The sequence below is a fragment of the Neolamprologus multifasciatus genome, chromosome 20 (genome assembly GCF_963576455.1).
Source record: "Neolamprologus multifasciatus chromosome 20, fNeoMul1.2, whole genome shotgun sequence".
Lineage (NCBI taxonomy): Eukaryota > Metazoa > Chordata > Actinopteri > Cichliformes > Cichlidae > Neolamprologus > Neolamprologus multifasciatus.
In genome coordinates, this window is record NC_140458.1 from 1,273,973 (window position 1) to 1,298,643 (window position 24,671).

At 43.1% G+C, this 24,671-nt stretch overlaps 2 protein-coding genes across 7 annotated transcripts in view; both read right to left on the reverse strand.

Moving 5' to 3' along the window:
* Positions 1-11,298, reverse strand: part of LOC146493996 (neural cell adhesion molecule L1.1-like) — a 47,441-nt gene extending 36,143 nt beyond the window's left edge. For all 3 annotated transcript variants that reach the window (XM_085146632.1, XM_085146631.1, XM_085146630.1), the window contains exon 1: positions 11,071-11,298. The gene's annotated coding sequence lies outside the window, so the exon portion shown is untranslated. The remainder of the gene's footprint in view (positions 1-11,070) is intronic.
* An 8,912-nt stretch (positions 11,299-20,210) lies between these two features.
* Positions 20,211-24,671, reverse strand: part of LOC146493997 (uncharacterized) — a 159,424-nt gene continuing 154,963 nt past the window's right edge. For 3 of the 4 annotated variants that reach the window (XM_085145578.1, XM_085145579.1, XM_085145577.1), the window contains 7 exons: positions 24,333-24,668; positions 24,064-24,141; positions 23,811-23,885; positions 23,404-23,502; positions 22,960-22,997; positions 22,736-22,879; positions 20,211-22,355 (listed from right to left, as the gene is read on the reverse strand). In XM_085145578.1, the coding sequence (XP_085001704.1) occupies positions 22,185-22,355; positions 22,736-22,879; positions 22,960-22,997; positions 23,404-23,502; positions 23,811-23,885; positions 24,064-24,141; positions 24,333-24,668 (941 nt within the window). In that variant the 3' untranslated portion in view covers positions 20,211-22,184. The remainder of the gene's footprint in view (positions 22,356-22,735; positions 22,880-22,959; positions 22,998-23,403; positions 23,503-23,810; positions 23,886-24,063; positions 24,142-24,332; positions 24,669-24,671) is intronic. The other variant, XM_085145580.1, reaches the window with a different exon arrangement.

The following is a 24,671-nucleotide window of genomic DNA, read 5'->3' on the forward strand; positions in this document are numbered from 1 at the left end:
CTCTTTCCCAACATGCAGAGCTCAAACAGATTTGCTGAAAATTACAACAAATTAAAACAAAAGAAAAGAAAAAAAATGTTAGGAGCTACCTCTGCTCACTCCTTGTTTCTCAGTCTGCTTCACTCTCCTGTCAGTAAAGGCTCATAAAAACATCTGGAGTAAGTATCGGACTTTCAGGAGCAGGACCTCCAAACACACTCCTGGTTCTCATCTATAGATGTTCCCTCAGTTCCACGAGCTGTTTAGTAGATGGGGATCTGCCCAGGAGTCGTTGTTTTCACCTCCACCATCTTTTTTAAAACAAGCAACAAACTGATGGGACGAGGACGGCCGGGTCTGACCGAGCAAACTTTAATAAGAGCCAGAAAGAGCGACTCAGACCTCAAACTCATCAGGTCAGTGTTTCCTGAGCTCACAGCCACAGGTAACACCACCTGAGGCCTGCAGACCAAATTTAAGGCCCATCTCCACTGGCTTCATTTTCTTGATATGTTTCATACTGTGTGTGGTGACAGCGAAACAGATTCAAATCAGCATCAGTGACTAAACTAAACTGTTTTTCTATGTCTGTTTCCAGCTGCATATTTTTACTCTGTAGCTCTGAGTCACAGTTCACATTAATCACATTAATCAGTCTTATAGCAGGCCTCGCTCAGGTCATCCTCAGAGCTGTTGTAGCTCCTCCCCCTTTCAGATCACTTCGTTCTGATTGGCTCTGTGCCAGACCATATTAGGGTTGTCCCCTGTCTATGACATCATACAGATCCAAGAGCAGAAAAAACTGAACCCAAGTGTTTAAATGATTTCTGAAATGTGAAACATGAAGTGTTTTTTCTCCTGTCAGTCAGGACTCAGCTGCTGTCAGCTTTATGATGCACAGATGATGTCACCATCAGCTCTGTAATTTACAGGGATGACCTCACACACACACACACACACACACACACACACACACACACACACACACACACACACGTCAGTGTTAAGCTGTCTTTGTGTCCACGTCTAAGCAGACTGGGATTTCCCCGTGGAAGTGGAGAGATGAATAACTCAACAATCAGTTTCTGACCTACTACAAAGCTCCTCCGCTGACAGGCCTCCCACTCTTTGTTTTTCCTCTCTGTTTGCAGCTTTTCCTCCTTCATTACTTTTGTTCTGCCATTCTGTTTGTGTGGCTCCTCTTTCTAGCGACATGCCTGTAAAACGGCTCCAGGCGATGCTTCACCATGAAAGCTCTCCTGCCTTATCAGCCTCCACCATGAAAGGACGACGCTGCAGCAAAGGCAGAAGCATCCACCCCCCGCTAACGGAGACACCGTAGGCTTTGGAAAAACAATGTTGTGATTTCTGGGTGAAATATTTTAGCCAGGCTCCGTCTGTCAGCCCAGGCTCTGATGGAGTGCCTTCATCTTGATCCCCAAGGAGAAATCCCACCAACTTTGCTGACTGTGCAGAGCTCAAAGGTCAAAGTTCATATGAACCAATTATTTTTTAGTATAATTTGTAACCCTGGCACTATTTTTCATCATGTCTCACGGGCTGAGGTGAAGCATTTAAAACGAAGGCTGATGTTTACAAAAGGTGATTTCTGCCTCCTCCTGATTTTAATCAAATAAATAAATTCAACAATAATAACAAAGAATAAAACCTGAAAAAAAAACAATCAGAAAGAGAAATGTTCAGATCACGACCCTGCCCCTCAAAAAACTACAAACGTAATATTTTCTTTAGTGTCGACAGTATCAGCGTGCTGCCCAGCCCCCGTCTGTGGCACGACGTGAACGTCCACCTTGGCTGAGCGTCCTTCAGGTAGTACCAGTAGATGTAGATCAGGGGAGTTGAACTCCAGGCCAAGAGGGCCGGAGTCCTGCAGGTTTTAGATGTGTCCTCGATACGTCATGTCTGAAGTTCTCCAGAGGCCTGGGAATGAACTGGTCATGAGATTCAGGTGTGTTGACCCGGGGTGAGATCGTAAACCTGCAGGACACTCGAGGTCTGGAGTTTGAGACTCCTGATGTAGATAGAAAACAGTCCTCTTTGCAACGTTAGTGGATTTTCATGAATAACTGCTTCATGTTTCTGGAACGAGACGTTTCAGACTTAAAGGGAAAACAAACATCTCCTCAGAATTGGGCAGCCCACCCGAAAACAGGGTTACAGGCGAGAGTATAAACATATTTTTGAGTATTTCACTAAACAAATGTTAGACACACCAGGCTGTCAGTCCTGAAACACGGCTTGTTGTCCTGCAGAGGCAGAAAAAGCAGCGAATGTTTGTTTGTTGAATGAAAAGCTGGTTATCAAAAGTTCCTGATTATTTCCGACGAATCACTTCATTGACGAACCATCTGAAGACATGTGCGTCTGTCACTGAGCTCCATTGTGATATTTCTGTGTATTTGCCTTTCAGATGGGATGTGGGGAGTCGGTCCCGGAGCTCAGCCCGAACCTTTTCACATTCAAATGAGCTCTTATTGGTGTGACATTGTTTAGTCACCTCTGGATTACCCCCGCCCTCCTCCAACGACCCACCCTCCCACGCACACACTCCGCAGACACAAAGCCGGCACGTTTGTTTACGATTTGCGTTTCTCTCCACGAAGGCAAACGAAGCGACACAGGCACAAATAAATTGCTCATTAGTGACGGTATGCTCCTGGATAAACAACGGCTCCCGCGCTGGGTGGCTTCCCGGCCCCGCTGGAGTCCATTAGGTTTAGCCGAGGGGTGAGTGGCGCCAGCTGTGAGAGGCCACAGTGTGACAGAGCGCTCGGGGCGGTATATACAACACCCACGGCCACACATCTATCACTGCCTCCACCCAAATTAAAGTAAGTGGTGGCAGTGATGCCGCCAACAAACACTGTAAAGAAAGAGAAGAAGAGAAGAGGAGGCAGCAGTGCTGTTCATGTGTTTAAGAGAAGAAGTGTGAAACATGTTAACACGAAACAGGTCGTCCGGGTGACGGATGTTAAACAACCTCACTGATTAATCTGATCGAATCATTTTCACACATCCTGGATTAAAACATGCAATCGGCGGCGTGCGCTCTCGGTCCTCGGCTCAGTAACACAATTAAGAGCCTCAGCTGTGACGCCAATCAATACCTCACATGATCATGTATCACGCGTGTGACGGGCACACTTAGCTGACAGCATTAAACCCTGCAGAGCTGTGAGATCAGCAAAGACCGCTCTCCCGCTTCTTCTCTGGTTTCATTCTAGAAAGAGGCGATAAAAACATGGCCGACAGAGGAAACGCCTCAGCGACATCATCAGCTCACCGAGCTACAGCTGTGACCGCCACCAGCACAGATCCTCACATGCTCCAGGACTTTAGGTAACGTCAGCGTCTGATTGCATGTTTCACGTCGACCTCGGACCTTCATGTTTTCCTCGCTTCGTTTTCATTGGAGGATTCATTACTTGGATTTCAGATCGAATCGGACTTTATAAACTTCCATGTTCGGGTTAGGAAGCGGCGGGAATTGGGTTAAAATGTTCTCCTTCCCAACAGTGTGTGATGCCGGCAGGTGCTTCACAAGTTTATGAGACCTGACAGAGCTGACTCAGTAACTCATGCTCTCCATCACAGCAGCGTGACGCACAGTAGCTGGTTCAGGAGGAGCGAGCGTATCGAACCACCAGCTCGAGTCTTTAGCTGCTAATGCTCCCACAGGCTAGTCCCGCGCGGCGTCCGTCTGCTGTACAGGTAGCGTACCTGGTTTATCGTTGGACACGGCTGCCTGTGGCCAAAACAGCGAGAAGACTGAGCTGAAAAAACGAGCTGAAAGTAGCGCTGTGGAGCTCAGGGAAGCAGTGAGTTCATGTATACATGAAAATATGAATCCCAGCAACGACTGACATCACAGAGGTTTGAGTGTAAAGATCGAAAGCATGGCTGTAAAACTTCGTGAGGCCCGAGGCGACACAGAAAATGAATCCACATTATGGAGATGAGCTCCACTTAAACGTTCTCACCAACACACATTATCATCAGTGGTCCCACACACATCCTCTCTTGTTTCCACCACATCCTCCCACGCACTCCCACCCACTCCCACCACAGCGAGCCAGCGGCTGTTCTGACTCTGGATCTTTCTTCTTCACGGCCGATGATCCACTGAGAGCTCAGACTCACAGCAGCCGCAGACACATCACACCTAATGCCTCCTGGCAGGTAAAAGGCGCTACGGCGGGCTTTGATTTTGTCTCAACATAATAACCGCGTCCTCTTGATGTGCGAGGTGTGAGGTCACAGCCAGCAGGTGCTCGGGAGGATCGACGAGACAAAGGTGAATTTGTTTGAAGCGCGGAGATGAAGTCACACAGAACACGAACGATGAAGGATGTCTGTAAGCTCTTAGTCTGGGTTTGGCTCCAACCTTCACTTGATTATTAGCCACTTGGTTCAAATAAAAACTTCATTATGAAATTAAAATTAAACGAAATTACATTAGCTGTTCATTTGGCAAGCGAGTGAATTAGCAGGTTCATCAGAGTCATTATAGATGCAAGGACGGCAAAGGCGGTGCTAAGAGTCTAACGCTGGTGCGACGTTTTAAGAGCTTCTGTCATTAAATTACACACGTGCTGTTTTTACACATCAGGCAAAACAGATAAGGAGCCTGCAGCGAGCGCTGCACACTGGATCATGTGACTCCCCAACACGTCTGTCAGGGATGCAGATCATGTGTGAAAACAGCAGCGAGTCACAGAAGTTACCGCCTGTTTGCACACAGACAGTAAAAGTGAGTTTAACACTGTTTGGTTCACAATTATTTAATATTTGCTTCTTTTTGAGTCCAGCTGAACTTTACTGATGTGCCAGTAAGTTAATAACTTTAACTTATCAGCGTCTACTGTCACATCTCTCCGGCTCCCAGCTACACCCCTCCCAGGTGGGAGATCGCATTTCTACATCTCCTCTCAGAGCCTCGGTCTTCATCTTCTCCTCTTCTTCCTCCCTCTGCAGCACCGTTGGTCTCTGCTCGCCCCACCCTGAGCATGCAGGAAGGAAGCTTTAAATTAAAAAGAGATTTGACGTAAATCTCTTTATTTAATCAGAGAGAAAAATGTCAATTTGGTTTGTGCGCGCGCTTGTGTGTGTGTGTGTGTGTGTGTGTGTGTGTATTGGCAGTCTTTCCCATCCCCTTCCGTCATTCTCCCATCACCATGGTAACCCCCTGACTCCAGCAGCACACAGCAATATTTCCTCTTTTCCCATCCCCCAACACTGCCCCGCCTTCTTTTCTCCCATCCCCCACTCCATCCCTCCACACCTCTCCCTCGCTTTCTCTCCGGTGCCACTCCCTACATCGCCTCAACTCACCCCTCTCTCTCTCTCTCTCAGTCACACACACACACACACACACACACACACACGCACAGACACACACACAGTTTCTCTTTCCATTGTCTCAGTTCCCACTCGCGTCTCCTCTGCTCAACACGAGTGGTCTGCAGTGTTAAAGCAGCCGTCTAGTTTTTTCCCTCCTTTTGTGCAGGTTCTTAAAGTGCCCACACACACACACACACACACACACACACACACACACACACACACACACACACACACACACACACACACACACACTTCCACAAATATAGCACAAATAAGGTAACAGATGGTGAGCTCAGGAAAAAGTTCTGCCGTCGGGAATTCGCTGCAGGTATGAGGAGATAAAAGAAAAGCAGCAGGAGCTGAAATAATGCCGAACATGCTAAAGTATCGAGAAACATATTTGCTCTTGCTGAGCGCTCATCTCTTAAACTGAAAAGCTTTATTTCGAGTACTCGGCGACTGGAGGTGCAACAGGATTAAATTATTTAATTATGCAAAGATAATCGTGGATTAAACGAGATAATTCTGCAGCTGTGGGACGACACGGACGCCGAGATTTAATCAGACATGAGGATTATTTTCATCACGTATTATTTTCTTGATTATTTAATTAGTCAGCTTTCTGTCAAATATCAGAAAAATCAGACAAAGATAACATGTGCGTGCCACAAAGATGAACTTTTAGTTAAGGATAAACCAGTCAGACATTTCTCCATCATGTTAGTGACTGAAACCATCTAACAGTGAATTCCAGGGAAATGAAGAAGATATGACGGCTCAGTTTATCCTCACTGAACATATTTATCTTTGGAACGATCCAAACGTTTCACTTGGAACAAGTAAGAAGGACGTTAAGCAGAAAAAAAGCGGAGCAGCAAAAAGTGGCCGACGACCTCACTTCTCTTTATTTGCTGTAGGTCACTGTGGTCTATAAAATCTCTCTCCACACCAGCATTAGCAAACCACAGATATGAATATTAGCTTTTCCTCGTTTTTGCGGTGGAGGTCACAGCAGGTGTGACTGATCAGTGTTTACTGGCTTTGTTTTAGTGAAACATCTGTGAGCAAAACGAACACAGGACAGAGTCTGAGCTCGAGAACGGACAAATAAACACGTTTTAGACCTCTCGAGTTTTTCTTCTATTTTTGATTAGACTATTTGGGGATTTTATTATTTCTTTTAGAAAACCTTTTTAGAAAACTGAAAAAGTGATGTTTTTAAACCTTTTCCCCCTAAATCTCCCAAATATTCAGTTTATTATCAAATAAAAAAATGAAAAGCTGTAAATTCAACAATTTGAGACGCTGAAAACCAAAAAAGGAGGCGTCCTGTTCTCAGACTCTATCAGCTTTGTATGAGTCAAACTTTACGCTTCCTCAAACTCAAGTTTCACTTTTTAAAGAGAAGTTTTGAACACAAATGGATGTTTGTTCTTTGTGACCATTTAAAGCTCTGACATTAGAAAAAACAAATGTTTAGTGATGCGTGTGCAGTCTGAGGCTCAGGCACCATCATGCACCATCATGCACCATCATGCACCATCATGCACCATCATGCACCATCATGCACCATCATGCACCATCACCACAGAAGATACACGACAGGAAATATATGTTAAAAATATCCTTTGATCAAACCAGTTTTGCTGGTTGATGAGAAGCGTCAGATTTATGTCTCGTATTGCTCGTCTTCTGGTCAGGAGACTGTATGTCATGTGACCTTTGGTCCACCGAGTCACTGATTATATTGTTTGTCTGATATTTGTCTGATAGTCTCTGTGCTGGTGGTCATGAATGGACTCTTGTCATGGATCAGCGACACTGCCCACAAAAACTCATTTACTCCACTGTGTGTGTGTGTGTGTGTGTGTGTGTGTGTGTGTGTGTGTGTGTGTGTGAGTGTGTGTGTGTGTGTGAGTGTGTGTGTGTGAGTGTGTGTGTGTGTGTGAGTGTGTGTGTGTTAAAGCCAGTGAAGTCAGATTAGCTGCTTCTGAAGAGATTAAAGCCCCAAACACAGAGGGGCTGTTAAAACCTGCCTACAGGCTCTAATCCGGGCTAATGGACGCACCCCCCACCCAATCTCCACACACACTCGAAAAAGGAAGGAGGAAAAGATGGGAGGGGGGTGTTAAGGGCATTCCTTAATTTCTAAACACAAAGACCTCATTTGTTGAGGGTAAAATGGAAAAAAGGCGATGTGGAAGAACGAAAGGTCAAAAGAGAGGAAAGATGTTTCGAGGGGAGGGAGCGGGGGCGTGAGAGCGATGGATGAAGATGGATGAGAAATGCCACAAAGAGAATTACAGACGGTGCTCAGAGCAAAGACAGACAGAGGAACTGAGAAAGAGCTAAATTCAGACTAATCTCATTTTCTGAACCCAGACCTCCATCTGACCTGCGAACCTGCGGCTGAAACCTTTTAGTCCAAACTTCTCATTCTCTGATCGACTTGATAGACCAGATTCAGGCTGTGCTCCCAGTCTGCATGCTAACGTAGGGATGTAGACACTGAGGCTTGCCCGAGGGCGCCTCTGGCTGCTTACTGGGCCCAGAATTACTCTCAGTAACAACTTCAGTCAGAGACGCTTTGAAGCAGCTTTAAACAGCCTCTGCTAAACAGCCGCATCAGTCCTCTGACATGTTCTGCAGGCAGAGCTGCTAAATGCTGCTCGGGACGTCAGGAAACGATTAATGGAGAATATTTATGTGAAAATATTTATTTATAAAAAGTCACAAAAAGTTGAGGAGAAACTGCCACAGAGTTTATGTTGATATTATTTTCAGAAATGTTGCGTAAAGTTTCATTTTTTGATGTGTGAAGAGTCTTTACCCATATCTGTAAAACCGATGATATCATTTTACCTCAAACACTCCAAAGATCGCGCGTCTGGATCAACGCTTCGGTAAATGTTTGCTCCCAGCCTGGAAACTGTGACAGATGTTTACAGATGTGCCACATTTATGCCACTTGTTATATCTTTGCCCTTTTTATAACCTCTCATTAGTACATTGATCTTGTAAATGTAGATGAATAAACACGTCATCATTTTGTGTCATAAGAATCCAGGTTGATCAGATAGAGGCTGTCTGAATAATTTCAAATGCTTTTGACTGTATCAGGTGTGTCAGGAGTTTTGCTCCGTCTGATGAATAAGACTCACACAGGAGGCTCAGTGCTGAAGCTCAAACATTCACATTGTTGGGCAGCACCGAGCGCCCAGCACTCGCTTTAACTGCTGTCAGCTTCATGTCATTTCTTATCAGCTGGCTCTCTGCAACATTGGTGTCATTATAGAAAACTATATTAAAGACTTTAAAGTGTCAACATTTTTGGATGATAGAAAAACAAAGACACAGAAATATATTGATGAAGAAGTGATTTAATCCAGCGGTCCCCAACCCCCGGGCCTCGGACCGGTACCGGTCCGTGAGAGTTGAGGCTCAGGTGTGAAATGTGTCATTTTCAGGGTTTTTATCGGTTTTCAGCGTTATTTTGTTATCGTTTTGATCGTTAACTCGGTTTTCCTGGGTCTTTTCACGTGTGTTATGAATAAATAAGTTTTATTTTGTTGTATTTATCCGCGACACCTTAAAGGCCGGTCCATGAAAATATTGTGGGGCATAAACCGGTCCGTGGCACAAAAAAGGTTGGAGACCTCTGATTTAATCACCACGTCACCAGCGGCGCACACAGGGTTTAATTTTGGCGTTTTTCTGTAAAAAATAAAATAAAATAAATGTTCTGCAGATATCGTTCGCTTAGTTTCATAAATGTTGTCGACATTAAGACAAATAAAGAGGACAGTGATAGTCAGTGTAATTAAAAAGAGCTACTCCTAATTTCAACAATATATATGTACTTAATTTTTATTTTATACGTTATTTAATTTAATTTAATGTATTTAATTGCGCGTAAAAACAAAAATCTCAGAAAGGCTTTCAGAAGAAAAGACGGGGAGGTTTGGTCTGATTATGAAATAGAGAAACTTCATCATCTGCACAACTTAATATCATTAAAAATTCAGCGATCCGTCTGTGAGGCGCTGCACAGACACGAGTCTGTTTAAGGGAATTCCTGGCAGAAAGACTCTAATCAGTTCAAACTCATTCACGAGGACAAAAAACAGACGCAGAGCTGGAAGTGAGCTCAGTCTGAAATGTGTCGGCGCTGCTGCTTCATCTCCACCAAACATGACAGAAGACGCCCGAACTGTTGAACTGAGTCTGAGGCAGGAAACAGTCGACTTTCAAAACCACAGAAACGGATCAGCTCAGAGTCTTTTAAAGAAGACGTGCAGCGAAACAGTGGGAAACTACTTTCTCATGTTAGTGGCAACAAAAACCAAAGATGGATATGTTTGTTCAAAGAACAGTAAAGGTTGAAAACATCATTTGTTAATTATTGCAGTCATTTCTCGAGAACAGGGCTGTGCAGAGCGCTGCTTTCATGATGCATATTTTTCATGTGGCTGTCTGGAGGTAGTCTACTGTAAGTACAAAAGCCTGAATAAAAAATGCAGGCAGATGGTTTCAGTCAATTTGACTGCTGCCAAAGATCTGGGGAGGGGAGAAAGAGAAAAGGGCTAAAAATCCTCCTACGCCACTCAGCCCTAAATATCCCTCCTCCTCCTCCTCCTCCTCTCATCCCAGTCCAGGCTCCCTCTCACCTTCCACATCCTCTCATTTCCTCTGCTCTTTTCAGATTCAGGCTCTTCTGGGCTAAATCCTTCACCTCCCGTCTCACTCAAACTCTGCACCTTATCAACTTCCCCTCCTTCAGCTCTCCTTCCACCTCCTCTCTCTTATTCCTGCTCTCAGGTTCTGGCCTGATTTTAAGTGCCTGAGCGATCACAGTGAGAAAACTCCACAATGCAGGCGAAGAATGACAAAGAGGCCTAAATGATGTTGCCATGAGAAAAAAGAGGAATTCCAGAGTAAACAGAAGCAAAGGACAAACACAGCAGTGAGCAGGAGCTACAAAGCTTTCTCTTCCTGCATTTTATTCCCCAATTCAGAGAGAAGTTGAGCTACAGGAAACACTTTAGAGAATAGAGCTTCTGAACATCGAAGCTTTTACAGGTTTCTTGGTCATAAATGCTGATAAACTGAATATGTTCTTGGTTTTGGACCGCTAACTGGACAAACCAAAGTTATCCTGGAAACAGCACCGTTCAGCACCAGGCCATGGGTGGACAGCAGCCTGGGAGCTGGCATGGACACAAGATGGGAATTGCAGTTCTTGTTTGGATATATGAAGATCCGACTAAATCATTCCTGGCAGAGACTTTTAGCATGAAAGGAAGCGTGCTACAGAACAGCAGTGAATAATTTAACACGATAATGTGGTATAGTGCAGCATTTCATTCAATATTCATAAAAACACACGGCCGCAGATGATTTATCAGATATTAAAAAGCTGAATCAGGTCAGACGCTCCCTACAGATGGATTTCCCTCCGCACAAACATCACCAGTGAACATTTACTGACCCGAGCATGTTTGAGTCAAAAGGTGGAATCACAGACGGGAGGAAGTGCGCACCAACACCCACACATGTATGTACAGTGACACACAAACACTCGCTCACACAGCACCTGCCTTCCTATTATGTAAGACACTGTTAGAGCCTCCAGCCCTGATCTCCAACCCACTGACACACAGACACACACATGCATGGATGAAACCCAGACACCAGCAGAACCTGGGGATGCTTCAGTGTCAGTCCTACCTCTGCAGGTGTCTCCTCTCGATGTTTCTCCTCTCAGGCTCCTCTCCGTGTCTCTTCTTCTGTCTCTGTATTGTTTCTCGGTCCAGTCCACCGACTCGTGCCTTCTCCTCCTCTCTTTTTTTGCACTGATGCTGCAGTGGTACAGAAAACACACCCTTCTGAGCTCTGCCTCGTCTCCCTCCCTCCTTCCCTCTCTGCTGCGCTCAGATTGGCTGCTTCACAGAGATGACATCAGCCTTTTTATTGTAGTCTCTCTCTCTCCCTCTCTCTCTCTCTGTATACCTCCTGCCCCTCCCTTCCTCTTTACCTCAATGCCCCCCCCCCCCCCCCCAGTCCCCTATTTTTACCTCTCCATCCTCTCTGTCTCCCATCTTCTGCTTTTCTTGTCTCTCTGGTGCTGCTTTGATTGTAAGACCATCAATGAAAAATGTTCTGAATTATTTGGACTCAACTATCTTAAACAAATAATTAATTCACCATTAAATATTTGTGTTATTTGATCTTTGATAGTTTTAAACCTCTTCTTTTATATTTAAAACTGTATATATTTATATTCCTTATATCCATGAATGCTGCTAATGGCTGAATCACAAAAGCACGAGCTCAGTATAAAAGCTTCCTCTTTAGTTCAATAAGAGATGTTTGTTTGCCGGTACACTGGTCCATTAGAGAGGGAAGCCTTACAGATTGGGTAAATATTTGAGATTTTTAAAAAATTATTTAAAATTATTTTTGAATTATGATATTTTAGACCAGATCGATCAAAGCTCCTAAAACCTGAAATGGAAAAATGGAAGTTAATGGATGGATCCATGAAATGAGAGTTATTATCTTCTTCTTCTTCCCTTTCTTTTTTTGGAGCACTAATCAGAATCAAAGGACAGAAGAGAGAGAATATGAGCCTTTAAGTTCAGCTACACTAATGAATACAAACTGAACTGATTAATTACTAACTTGCATCTTCAGGGTCCTGAAAGTGAGTTTCTTGCTAAAGCTTTTGAATACGAGCAGCTGTGACTGCAGAAATCAAGTCAACAAATTGGTGGGTGAAATTGTATTACGCATGTCAGGCGTCCTGTTAGAGCAACCAATCAAAGGCGTGCTTATCTCATGAAAACACAACAAAGTGAATATACTGTTGTTCTTTTATTAGCTTTATTTTTTATTGTGGCTGCTGGTGGTTATTGTCTCTGGAAGCAGGATGAACTCTGCTTGACTGTGGTTACACTAGAATCTGTAGTTTAACTGATTTTATCTTATTTCTTCTGCTTAATGCAGGTTTTAAAGTTAAAACTTGTTATTAATCTGCAACTCTTTAAATAATTTCTCTTGTTTTAGTTTATTATGTCTTTGGGTAAATTGGCTATGTCATAGTTAAAAGGCTCACTCCCTTTAAAACCCTGAAAAATGTGTGATGTAACAGAGCAGCCCCTAAACTCACCACCAACAGCAGCTCACATTGTGCTTCTTCCATCTCTTCCTCTTCCAGTCTGTCCAGATGCTTTCCCGCTCTGCTCCTCCTTCTTTTCCTCCTCTCATAATTAGAATGGAGATTATGTTCTCTGGTATCCCGATTATAAAGCCCAGTGACATCCATGTGGCATTTTGTTAACTGCCAAACAGAGCAGGCATCCAAAACACGCCCACACTTTCTCTGTGTGTGTTTGTGTGTGAAAGATAAATACAGAAAGAAGGATGTGAGAGGACAGATGGACGGGACCAGGGCGTCGGTTTTTTAAGTGGTTTTCTTTAGCAGGAAGATGGATATGGTGAAACAGTGATCGGGTAGTGTTTCTTTGTCTCATCGTTGTTGTGCTCTTCTTCATAGCTCACCGACAGCTTAATATAAAACACAAATCATCAGTCAAACAATCTGCAAAACCCACAAAAACATTTAAAAGAAAAGAAAAACCTGAAGAGGCCTGAGCATTATTAACCTGCAGCATGAGATCCTCCTCTTTAACAACCAGACTAAAACGCAGAAATGTAACAAAAAGCTAAAATAACTGACATTAAATAGCATAAAAGCTACACAAGCACACATAAGCAACACATTTCTGATTTCTACGTGATTCATGCACTCAGTGAGGTTGAGTACGGTGCAGGTCTGTTTTTGACTCAGGCTACACGTGTGGTCCTGTGAAAATGTCACGTTTTGAGGCTGATTGTAACCTTAGCAATCCCGGATGAGCCCCCATTGGTCACAAAGTGCATCAAGGACAGAAAGCAGGGTAAGCAGAGACTCCACACATGAAGTCAGCAAACTGAGTGATGCAAGGAAGGAGAGGATGTCATTAGGTGCTACAGGACTGTTGAAGGTAAAGTGCAAGACATGTTAAAGTTTGGATTACTCTTCTGTTACATTCTTTTGTTGCACACACGTACTTGTGTAGCATTTCCTGTAGGATTTAGAGAAGTGTTGAGAAAAACTGAAACTGAGCACATCAGGAATCAGGCTTCAGTTAGCTGTCAGGATACTGGCTGGAAAGTGTTTGGTGGTCCCTCCCTTTGTGCTGCGCAGCCGGGACGACGACCTACAACGCACAACCTTTTGTTCTATATGGTTACACATAAATCACTTCATGTATTTAACTGGGAATATGTGTATGCAGTCAAAATAGCAAATCTAAGAAGGGAGGTTAAAAAAGGTGAGACACAGCAAAGACTGCACAGAGCTAGCCGGCCTTCAGTACCATCTAAAACATACAGTTAGTGTCAGCGAACACCTGTTTGAACACAGTGTTTGGAGCTGCACGTGTATCACAGCCTCGGGTACAAACAGATATCACAGAAACTGCTTCAGGAAATTTTGGGTATTTCAGAATAATTTCTATTGTAATTTACTGTCCACCAGCTGATGATTAGATTGAACCTTTTCATTCCTTAACTGTGTGTTAAAGAAGAAAAACACAAGAAGCATTTCTCTTTCTAAGAAAAGGGAACTGAACAGTTTTTGTATCACAGCAAGTTTCAGAAAACAAACTTCACGTTTCCAGGTTTAAATTCTCAGATGCAAACATGCAGACATGATAAAAATAAAAGGTGATTTCCAGAAGTTTAACATATTCATTTTAATACTGAAGAGGCCTTTGTTCCTCTCAGCCTGCTCTGATAATGCTGAAATAATAATGTAGTGCAGTCAGCTCACTGATGAAACGAGCGATGGAGCATTTCATATTCCATTATGAGGCAAACATAGATGAGCACCGTCCTCGTGCTCGTTATAGTGCGAAAGTGCTCACACTCACTATTCGGACTAAATATGAACGTACATATTGTGCTGCATGAGCCAACAGCAGGTCCTCACTGGTTAATTTAAATCAATTACAATTCAGTTTTATTTATATGGCACCAAAATCACAACAATAGTCACCTGAAGGCGCTTTATTTTGTAAGGTAAAGATTCTACAGCAATACAATATTATATTAATACTTATATATGTTTTAAATATATTTTATCTGAGCTAATGTTTGATAAAAGTTTAACTTAATAGTGATGAGACTAGAGCAGGCTGAGCCTTCTTCATGCATCCCTTTGTGCACTGGGCACAGTTACAGTCAATCACAAACTGACCGGATTTAAAGGAGAACGACCAAAGTTATGAATATTTATTCTCAGAGTTTTCGATGTCTGTTTGTTCACAGGCCGACACAGTGCTGTATAGAGCGGTGCTGTATAGAGCGGTGTTGTATAGAGCGGTGCTGTATAGAGCGGTGTTGTATAGAGCGGTGCTGTATAGAGCGGTGTTGTATAGAGCGGTGCTGTATAGAGCGGTGCTGTATAGGTCGGTGCTGTATAGGTCGGTGCTGTATAGAGCGGTGCTGTATAGAGCGGTGCTGTATAGAGCGGTGCTGTATAGAGCGGTGTTGTATAGAGCGGTGCTGTATAGAGCGGTGCTGTATAGAGCGGTGCTGTATAGAGCGGTGCTGTATAGAGCGGTGTTGTATAGAGCGGTGCTGTATAGAGCGGTGCTGTATAGAGCGGTGTTGTATAGAGCGGTGCTGTATAGAGCGGTGCTGTATAGAGCGGTGCTGTATAGGTCAGTGTTGTATAGGTCAGTGCTGCTACGCGGCTGAACCGCAGTGAAAGTGTGAACACCATCCAAACTGCTCTTTAGACAGAAACCAGGGTATTTCCAGATTCCCCCTCTTTCATTTTCATCTCCTGATCTCCTTCTGCTCAGAAAATTGAGTTTCCTCTCAGGCAGACAGCAGGCCCATTATCTCCTCCACCTCCTGCAGCTTCAGTTTGTCCCCTCCTCCCCCCGACTTCCATAGCCTTCCTCCATTTTCATGTCCTCTATTGCTTAATTCGCTTAACCTGCAAGTGTGTGTGTGTGTGTGTGTGTGTGTGTGTGTGTGTGTGTGTGTGCATGCGTCTGAGAGCTGATGGTTAAGAGTCAAAGATCAATACAGCAGATGAGGATCATTCCCTCTCATGTCCTTGTCTCATGTCTGGCATTGTCTGGGACTTGTCATTAAAACACACACACACACACACACACCCACCCACCCACCCACACACACACAGACACACACACAGACACACACGCACACACACAGGCTTTCTGTGTGGATACTGTTTACTGTAATTGTGACTCAACCTCTCAATACAGAACACCAACAAACTGCAGCACATGTGCACACAGACAGACACACACACAGACACACACACACACACACACACACACACACTGGGATTAAAGACGACCTGTCATCTGAAGTGTGAGGCTGAAGTGCAACAGAGAGGATGATGTCAGAATTAAAGAACAGCAGAAGCTGAGGAGCATCACTGATGTCAGATTTGATCGAAGGAAAAAGTGAAAAGATGAATAAAGGTTAAAGTTTTAATTTATTACAATAAATCCTGTAAGTCAATCAGACAGTTAGGATTATGAATTGTGCGTTTGCTGAAGCCCTTACTGTTTTTTACTGTTTTTTACTGTTTTGAACAATGACATGAACATGTCTATTTGCAGAAGAGTGGCATGTCTAAGCTCATAACATGCTCAGAATCAAAAAAGCCTGTCACTTGTTCATTAATTATTTTGAGTCAGTGGTTTTTTGTGACTTTAGACACTGTGGACCCTCTTTGTACCTCTGAGCTCTGCTGATGCCATTCTTGAGATTCCAGAGAGCCAATGGAAGACATTTTTATGTGCTGATGTCATAATCTCAAATCTGCGACAGAGCAGGATACATCTGCAGCACGAATTACCACGGTGATGTTTCCATAAACAGGACAACCACGCACACTGAAAACAAGTGAGTGTGAAAAGTGGCAGCACAACTTCCTGCTCACTTTTTTTGGTTCCCAGTTGATCAGGATAGATCAGATCCACCTGAGGGAAGAGCACAAACGCGTGATGAACCCTGAACCCTGAACCTGGGCTATGAGAAGCACTGATGCCATAAAAACATTCTGATAAATAACAAGAGTAATCTGTTTTTGAAATGATTATTTTACTGGAGACTGAGCAGATTGTACCACTGCTGCTGCCTGTTTCCACGTGAGCAAAGGTCATCTACTCTTTGCTGTGGCCTCGTCCTTTAGATGTCACAGTGAACAGTGCCATCTCGTGGTAGGTTAAAGCACTGCACACAGTGTGACACTGGTTGCACCCAACACGTCCCCATATTACGACATCGGAAAAATTAGGAAACATGAGAAATGAATCTGCACATGTACGTTCGCTTTACTTAAATCACGTTGGAAATCTAACGTCATCAAAGCGCTGGTTAAAGTTGGGGTTAGGGCTGGATTACATGGCTGGAACGCGCATTACAGCGGGAGCGTCATTCTACTGGACTTCATCCATAACCCAGCGCGTAGCGTAAGAACGCAGACGATCACCTTCCGTGTTCCTCACGAACACCGAGGGACTTGACAGATCGTAGTACACCTCGGAGTGACAGCGGGCGTCTTAAATGAGAAACCCAGAATTAGATTTCTTCCTTTCTTAGAAAGACACTAAAAACATCTGTTGTAAAAATCTCATCAACTTTCTAAAGTGTGTTTTCTTTTCGGGGCAGCACATCACACTGATGTAGCCACAGAGAATCACCAGCCTCCATCCATCCTCCTCCTCTGCGGTCTTCCTCTTTTCCATCTTCATCATCCTTTGTTCAATATCTCCACTACCCCCGAGTAGAGATGTTCAGAACATCTCAGCATGTCTTTGTTTTTATAACTGGTTATTGTAAACTGGCTGCATGTGTGGATGTGAGATTGTGTTTGTGTCAGCCTGTGCTGATGCGCACACGAAGCCCTTTGTAATGCAGGGAAACAGGTTTATTTCCGCTGCTGGAGCCTCTAGTGGACATTAGAGGAACTGCATCTTATTATTATTATTATTACAGATTACGGAGATGATGATGATGATGAGGATTATAATAATCTCTGTAATCTTATACACACAAGAATAGACTGAACTAGGATATTTATACATATATGTCCTAACTTTATCAAAGCAGCCTTTCAAAAAGTCTGATATTCAACATTTAAATGAATACTGAAACTTTTTAAAGCAGCCTGTCTTCGTCTCACTTCCCCGTTTCTTCCTCTCATGGTCTTCGGTTACACAGAAACTTGTGGTTTGTGATGCAACTTAAACGGCACATTGTTCCTCTTTTCTTTTTTCTTGAAAGAGGAGAAATAAATACTTCTTTTTTTACTTTTGTCTGGCAGCACGCAGTTAACCTTTGACATCCATCAGGTCACTGTCGAACCACTGAGGGTTACGATTGGGTTTTTCTTTGGCCACATCTTAAAAAAGAAGAAACTAGAAGACGATATCTTCACATTCTCATATTAAACTTTGTGGTTTTCTGTCGTGAGCCTGCTGTGTGGGAATATCAATAACAGGAAGCTGAACGTCCAGATTCAGGTTGTGGATAATAATTTATTACGGTGCCCACAGCCTGTGGGTTTTTTCCTGTTGCTCTCGGGTGGAGATGTGGCTGGTGTGTCCTTGCAGGTCGACCTGTAGGTGGAGTCTTTTCTCGGGTCTTCTATGCCTGCTGTGCATTGTTGAATGATTTCTTGGTATTCAAAGACCGGCTGGTCCTGCTGCTGTCTCTATGATGGTGGTAAACACGCCTCCTTTCTAACTGCGTATGTTGTTCGTGTCTCTCTGTTCTTGTTTGCTCAGTTCGTTGGCTGAAGCCTGTCAGATATTCCCAACTTCTCTAACCTGCATCTCTACAAGGAGTTTAACTTACTGACTGTGGCTGTAAGTTAAACTCAGGTAGGTTGCAGAACTTACCTGCGACTCACCTGAAGTGCTGTCTGCTGCTCTTCTTCTATCCTAGTCAGGAATACGGATGTGTTTAAAGTCTCCTCTTCCCCCTCCAATACCACAAATATTTTAATTGAAGCAGCTGTTATATTTGGATTAGGATGAGGTTATTTTTTTGTAAACTACAGACTTCCATGAAATTTATAATGTGTTCAAATAAAAACCAAAACAAAACACAAGTGTGGATGCAAACTGTTTTCAGCTGAGAGAAGCAATAAGCTCAGGCCAGAAGAGACTCAAACTACCAACCTCAGCTCCAGAGGTCCAGTTTACATCTCACGTCACAGGTTTCCAGTGATGACATCAGCAGGCAGAGAGGTGATGGTCAGATCCAGGGAACTTCAGGGCTGCGGGTCGAGCAGCGAAACATGGGTACGTATCTGGGAACTGTTATAAAATATAATCCAAGTGCCTGTTTGCTAAGTGTAATATATATTATAAGTATATATTAAAGTAGGTGTGGGTAGGTGTACTTCCATGGTACATTAGTTCCTGTGTGGCCCTGTCATTAAAGCTGTTCTTCTTAATTATTAATAACTTTGTAAAAAAACACTTAAACTAAAATATTCTGTTTGCAAACTGAATTACACTTAACTGTTCAAATCAGTTTTAAACTGTTTTAATCAACTGATTCGCACTACAACCTGGTTTGCTTCTTATCTGTAGTTATTTTTATTTAATTTAATAACTGTACAGTACTCTCTGTTTATAGTAACCATTGTCCTTGATGTAAATATGTAAGAAAAATTGTGCATGTTTCTGTTCTGTGTCCTGTTTGTTTGTATATTTGTCTTTTTGGCTGCTGTTACAACCAAATTTCCCCTTGTGGGACAATTAAAGGATTATTCTATTCTATTCTATTCTATTCTATTCAAAGTGCTGTAAAAACATAAACCTGCATACGATTTTGACTTCCTCGCATTGCAACATGAACTTTTGCACCTGCAGTTTCTTCTTCATGTTTTGTTTTTCAAAATATTCTTAAGGGACTCAGATTAGAGCAGAAACAAGTCAAACAAGCATCATCAGGCAGACGGTGGATAAATAAACATGGAGTGTGACTAAATGCAAATAAAAAAAGCTGCAAAAGTTACTCATGATACAAATGAAAAGGTTAAAACAACCTCACAAAGACAGAAAACCTGAGTCCTTCTTGAAGTAAAGGAGCTCCACCCATTTGTGACTGCTTGTTTACGGTAACTAGTTCTTACTTCCTCTTTTTAATCACTTCACTGAAAGTTGTGTCAGATAGATTTAGAGAACCAGCAGCTGCTTCCTCTTTCTGTTACATAATCACTGAAGTGATGCTCGACTACCGCTGAAAACATATTTGGTGTATTTGGCCTGTTTAGCCTCCAAACTACAAAAGATATCATTGTTTAGAAATTGTTTAATCATTTAAGTCCCTAAAAACACGTCTTAAACAACAATAGAGACACGAGGTCGAAGAAAGATGCAGTTCATGCATGTTATCATAACCCTGACACTTAAACACAAATTCACTCAGAGAGGCAGACTGATGCAGCAAAATGATGAAGTATGATGTACAGCGTACTCTGTAGTCACCCAGCAGTCTTAGGTTATGATGCACATGATGGTCAGTTGTCTTGTGTTAACTGACGAACTGAAGCAAAGGAGCGTGCTGTGTGTGCAACAGCATGACAAACATTACCGGTCCTTTTAGCAGCAAGCTAACTGCGTAAGGCTGTCACGGGTCTGCAGCTCCGTTTAGTTTGAAAGTGAGTTACAGGGCTTTCTGATATGCATATCCACATAATTATGGATTATTATAGTTGTGATATTTAACTATATTTAAATTTTCAAATATGACAAAATGCCGACTTTCAAGCAGCAACATTATTGTATCTCTGCAGTTTAAACATGAAATAAACTTTCTGCCTGCCCAGAGTGGATAGTTAAACAGACTGAATCCTCATCAATACATTATTTTATATTTACTACTTTATATTTTTTAAATTCTCATAACGTTATTATAATAGCACTAGGAATAAATAATAAGGGAAGGATTCTGGATCAGCACCATGATGCAAACTTGTGGCCAAAGTCTAATATCCAGGATTCTGGAGACGTTATAAAATGTCACTGTATGTGCATGTTTGTGTGTGTGTGTGTGAGTGTGTGTGTGTGTGTGTGTGTGATTTATAGATGTTTTTGTTACATTCTTACCCTACCATCACCATCCCTTTCTTTTGCCCTACTATTATTCTGATTTCAGTTTATTTCCCACAGTGTTTTTAATCTGTTGCTTTATGATTCAAAGCATTGTCACCAATCTTTGCATTTCATTATCATCTAATAACACTTGTTTAATCAGCTACCATCTCTCTTATGGAATTTTTAATGTCTACAGCCTCAGATCAGCACAGCCCCGCCCTCTATCAGCAGCAACATTGTACCTATCAGGTAAAGCAAACTCTATATTTGCTCTGCATTGTCCCCACCTGATGACAGTGATATCGTTTGATGTGATTCCATATTAGATTCTTCAGCCTGGTTCTATGCGCCCCTTTTGTAACTTTGAGCACCCGCCCCTTCACAGCCCTGGCAAGTAGTTCTATATCATCGTCATGCAAACATCCTTTCCTTTGTTTGACTTAATCACATGAAAAAGAGTGCACAACACACTCTGAACACACTGCTTCTTCTTTTTTTCTTCCCTTTTCATAGTGAATCAGCATCCTTTGCTGTGAACTGTTCTATGACAGCTTTTAGCAGACTCATGTGGATCCATGCGCTTGTAGGAACTCAGACTAATGCAGCAGACAGCCGAGGTGTAAAAGGTGTTGTACTGATACTGTACTGATGTAGTGATAAAGACGGCAGAGCATCTTGTTTCCCTGAGATGACACCTTGTGTAAGCTCTCAAAGGGAGAGTTCAAAGGCTTCTAGAGATGCAGTGTGTAAGCCTGCCGTCTGATCTAGAGCAGTGGAGGCGTGTTCTTTATAGAGACGAATCACGCTCCATCTGCCAATCCGATGGATGAGTCTGGATTTGTTGGCTCCACACCGGGTGAGGTGTGTATTAATATCTTGTTACCACTTTCTGACTTTCTTTTGTTTGTATATAATTATTTAAGAACGTAGGTTAAGCAGTTACTAGTTAAGCATTATTAGCTTATTCTCCACCTCACCACCTCTGATCTTAACTTAAATGACTGTAACACGAACCTAAAGACAAATTACATCAAATTGTAACATAAAAGAAAAAAGAATCTTAGGTGGAGGAGTTTAAGTATCTCGTGTCTTGTTCGCGAGTAAGGGGAGATGGATCGGTGCTGCGGCTGCAGTGAAGAGAGAGCTGAGTGTAAAAGCAAAGATCTTAGTTTACCGGTTGGTCTATGTCAGTACCCTCACCTCAGAAAATGAGATCATGGATACAAGCGGCGGAAATGTGCTTCCTCCAAAGGGTGACTGGCCTCTCCCTTAGAGATGGGGCGAGGAGTTTGCCATCCGGGACGGGCTCCACATTGAAAGGAGGGTAAGGATTCCTTCGGGCGCCTCCTGGGTGAGGTGTTCTGGGCATGTCCCACTGGGAGGAGGCCCCGGGGCAGACCCAGGACACGCTGGAGAGATTATCTCTCTCAGCTGGCCTGAGAATAACTTGGTGTTCCTCCGGATAAGGTGGAGGAGGTGGCTGGGGAGTGGGAGGTCTGGGTTTGTCTGGGTCTGGGCCCCTGTGACAAGGCTCCAGATAAGAAAATGGATGGAAGGATGAATCTTCAGATTTTGATGGAAGCGCTGCTTCATTTTGAACACTGTGAGAAATAAACTGTGCCACCAGCACAGGAGCTAAAGCTAGGCTATAGTAGAGTACAACGGATCACCTCCGGAGTGGCTCGCGTTAACTCGAGGCTCGGAGTAGATAACTTCACTGGTGTTACTGCAGGACGTGCTGTTGGCAGAGTCACTGCTCTTCTTGGAAAAAGTCACCACGGAGTAGGTGAGTTTGCTCGAGTCGTCTTCAGTCTGAAAAAAATAAAAAATAAAATTGTTTATTACAGGTAATGTTTTAAATTGATCTGAGACCATTTTCACAAAGTAGTCCAACACTTTGTGTTCACTGTAGTGTGGAAGCAGGCGTCACAAATATCAGAATATCAGCTCCTCTGTGTGCTGTGTTGTTAGAGGTCACAGGATCGGACCTTTGATCCAAGACCTGCTTACAGCATCCAGCATCCCCCCATCAGGTTATTGATCTGAAATAACGATCTGGATTCTTTAAACTTAGTTTGTGCTTTTCAACGTGACACTGATGATATCGTGTGTCTTCATATTTATCACAAGAAATGTGAATCTTTTCTCAGATACAACTGTTTGTTCCGTGAATACAGAAAGTGTTTTCTTACTTTGTGCTGAGAAGTGGCTGCAGTGACCAAGCTGTGGTCATCACTGGTTTCAACTCCGGACGGTTTGGTGTATTTGGCATGAGAGTCAGGAGGAGATCTGCTGTGTCTGCCCTCTGCTCGGATATTCTCATACACTGTGTTGGTCTACAGGAGAAGAAGAGGAAATCTAATATCAGCTGGTTTCACAAACATCAGTGCTGAGTCTACAAGTCCTTCAGCCTCACCTCTGTGACAGCATCGTGTTCAGTTCCCACAGGAGGATCTGAAAAACACATCAGTGCAGTGTTTATACTGCAGTTAGGTACTCAGTCACACAGAGAGACAGAAAACCACTCATGCCCACATTCATGCTCACACGAATGATCAGAGACTGTAATTCAACCGAATATTCAAACTCTGTGATAAAAATCCATCCATCAGTTTGTCCAATTCAGGTTTGCAGAGGTCCCAGAGTGTATCCCTGCTACCACAGGGTGGAGGCGTGGTGCACCTTGCACAGGTCGTCAGCCTGTTGGAGGGATAACTTGCAAACTCTGCACAGGAAGGCCAGATGGAGGATTCGAACACAGCTTACAACATGCAAAGAGATGTCTGACAAAATGTTCACTTTTCTGTGAAAACAGGAAGTTAGATGAGTGTGTCTGTCTGCGTGCTTCCTGCTGTCTCACCCTTTGGTTTAGAGGATCTGTTCTTGCAGAATATCAACACTGACACTGATAACAGGATGATGATGAGAGCCAGAGTCAGACCCACAAACGGCACCACATCTGCAGCAGTTTGACAAGAACAAGTTATTTTAGACAAACACCTCCCGATGAGTGTGAGTACCAGCCCTTCACGTGGGCTGTAAAGGTAGCTGAGTGCACATGTACAGTATAGTTGTATGCAAGTTTCTTCCATGGAGAATTTGGTCAGACTGTCGTGCTTTATGAGCATAAAACCCTGTCTACATGACATACTCACTTCTGATTTGTTCCCAGTGGCAGATAACAGCAAAATTATACAAATGATACAAATTCACAAGTATGGACTTCTACAAAATGTTCCGTCTCTAAAACCCAGTGGATGGACGCACCTGTAGATGCCGTCCTCTCAGACTGCTCAGTGGTTCCAGTGAAAGTTAATGGAGGCGCAGAGGCTGATGGGAGGACTGGTTAAAAAAAATCACATAATGTCTTTAAGGTGGAGATATTGTGGCATGATTTACTTTCTGTACACACTACAGTGGTATTTTTCAACTAAAGCATATAAATTTGTACTTAAACACAGGAAACATCAGAAAGCTTTAAGTGAGACTTCCGTCTCTCAAACCCAGTGGATGGACGCACCTGTAGATGCCGTCCTCTCAGACTGCTCAGTGGTTCCAGTGAAAGTTGATGGAGGTGTGGAGGCTGATGTGAGGACTGCTAAAGAAGTTCAGCCATATGTTTTTTTTTCACGTGTTTGAGGCGAACAGCAGAAAACAACACATAGCAACAATTTGACACATAAACATCATGAAAAGACAAAAGGAAACCAAACGTTAGCAGCTGTCAGAGACAAATACAAATTTCCTTTAATTCTCCAGACTCATGAATGAATTTGTATAGAAACTCACCTTCTGTGACAGTAATCTCAAACTCTCTGTATGGATCAGTACTATAGGATCTGTCCAGGTAACATCTGTACCGTCCTGAGTCAGACTCCCTCAGCTGTTTAATGGTCACATACAGAATACCACTTGTACCAGATCCTTCTTCATATTCAGCGCTGTATCTGTCTCTCTGAGCTCTGGCACCCTGAGTCTCAATTAAAATCCCATCTCTTTCACATTCTCCCCTGCAGAAGTACTTCCTCCTTCCAGGTTGTTTAAAGGAACATCCGACTGTGAGAGAGCTTCCAGTTTCTTTATTGAAGTGTTTCAGCTGAGCAGGATCGTTTCCATCCAGCAGTGCTG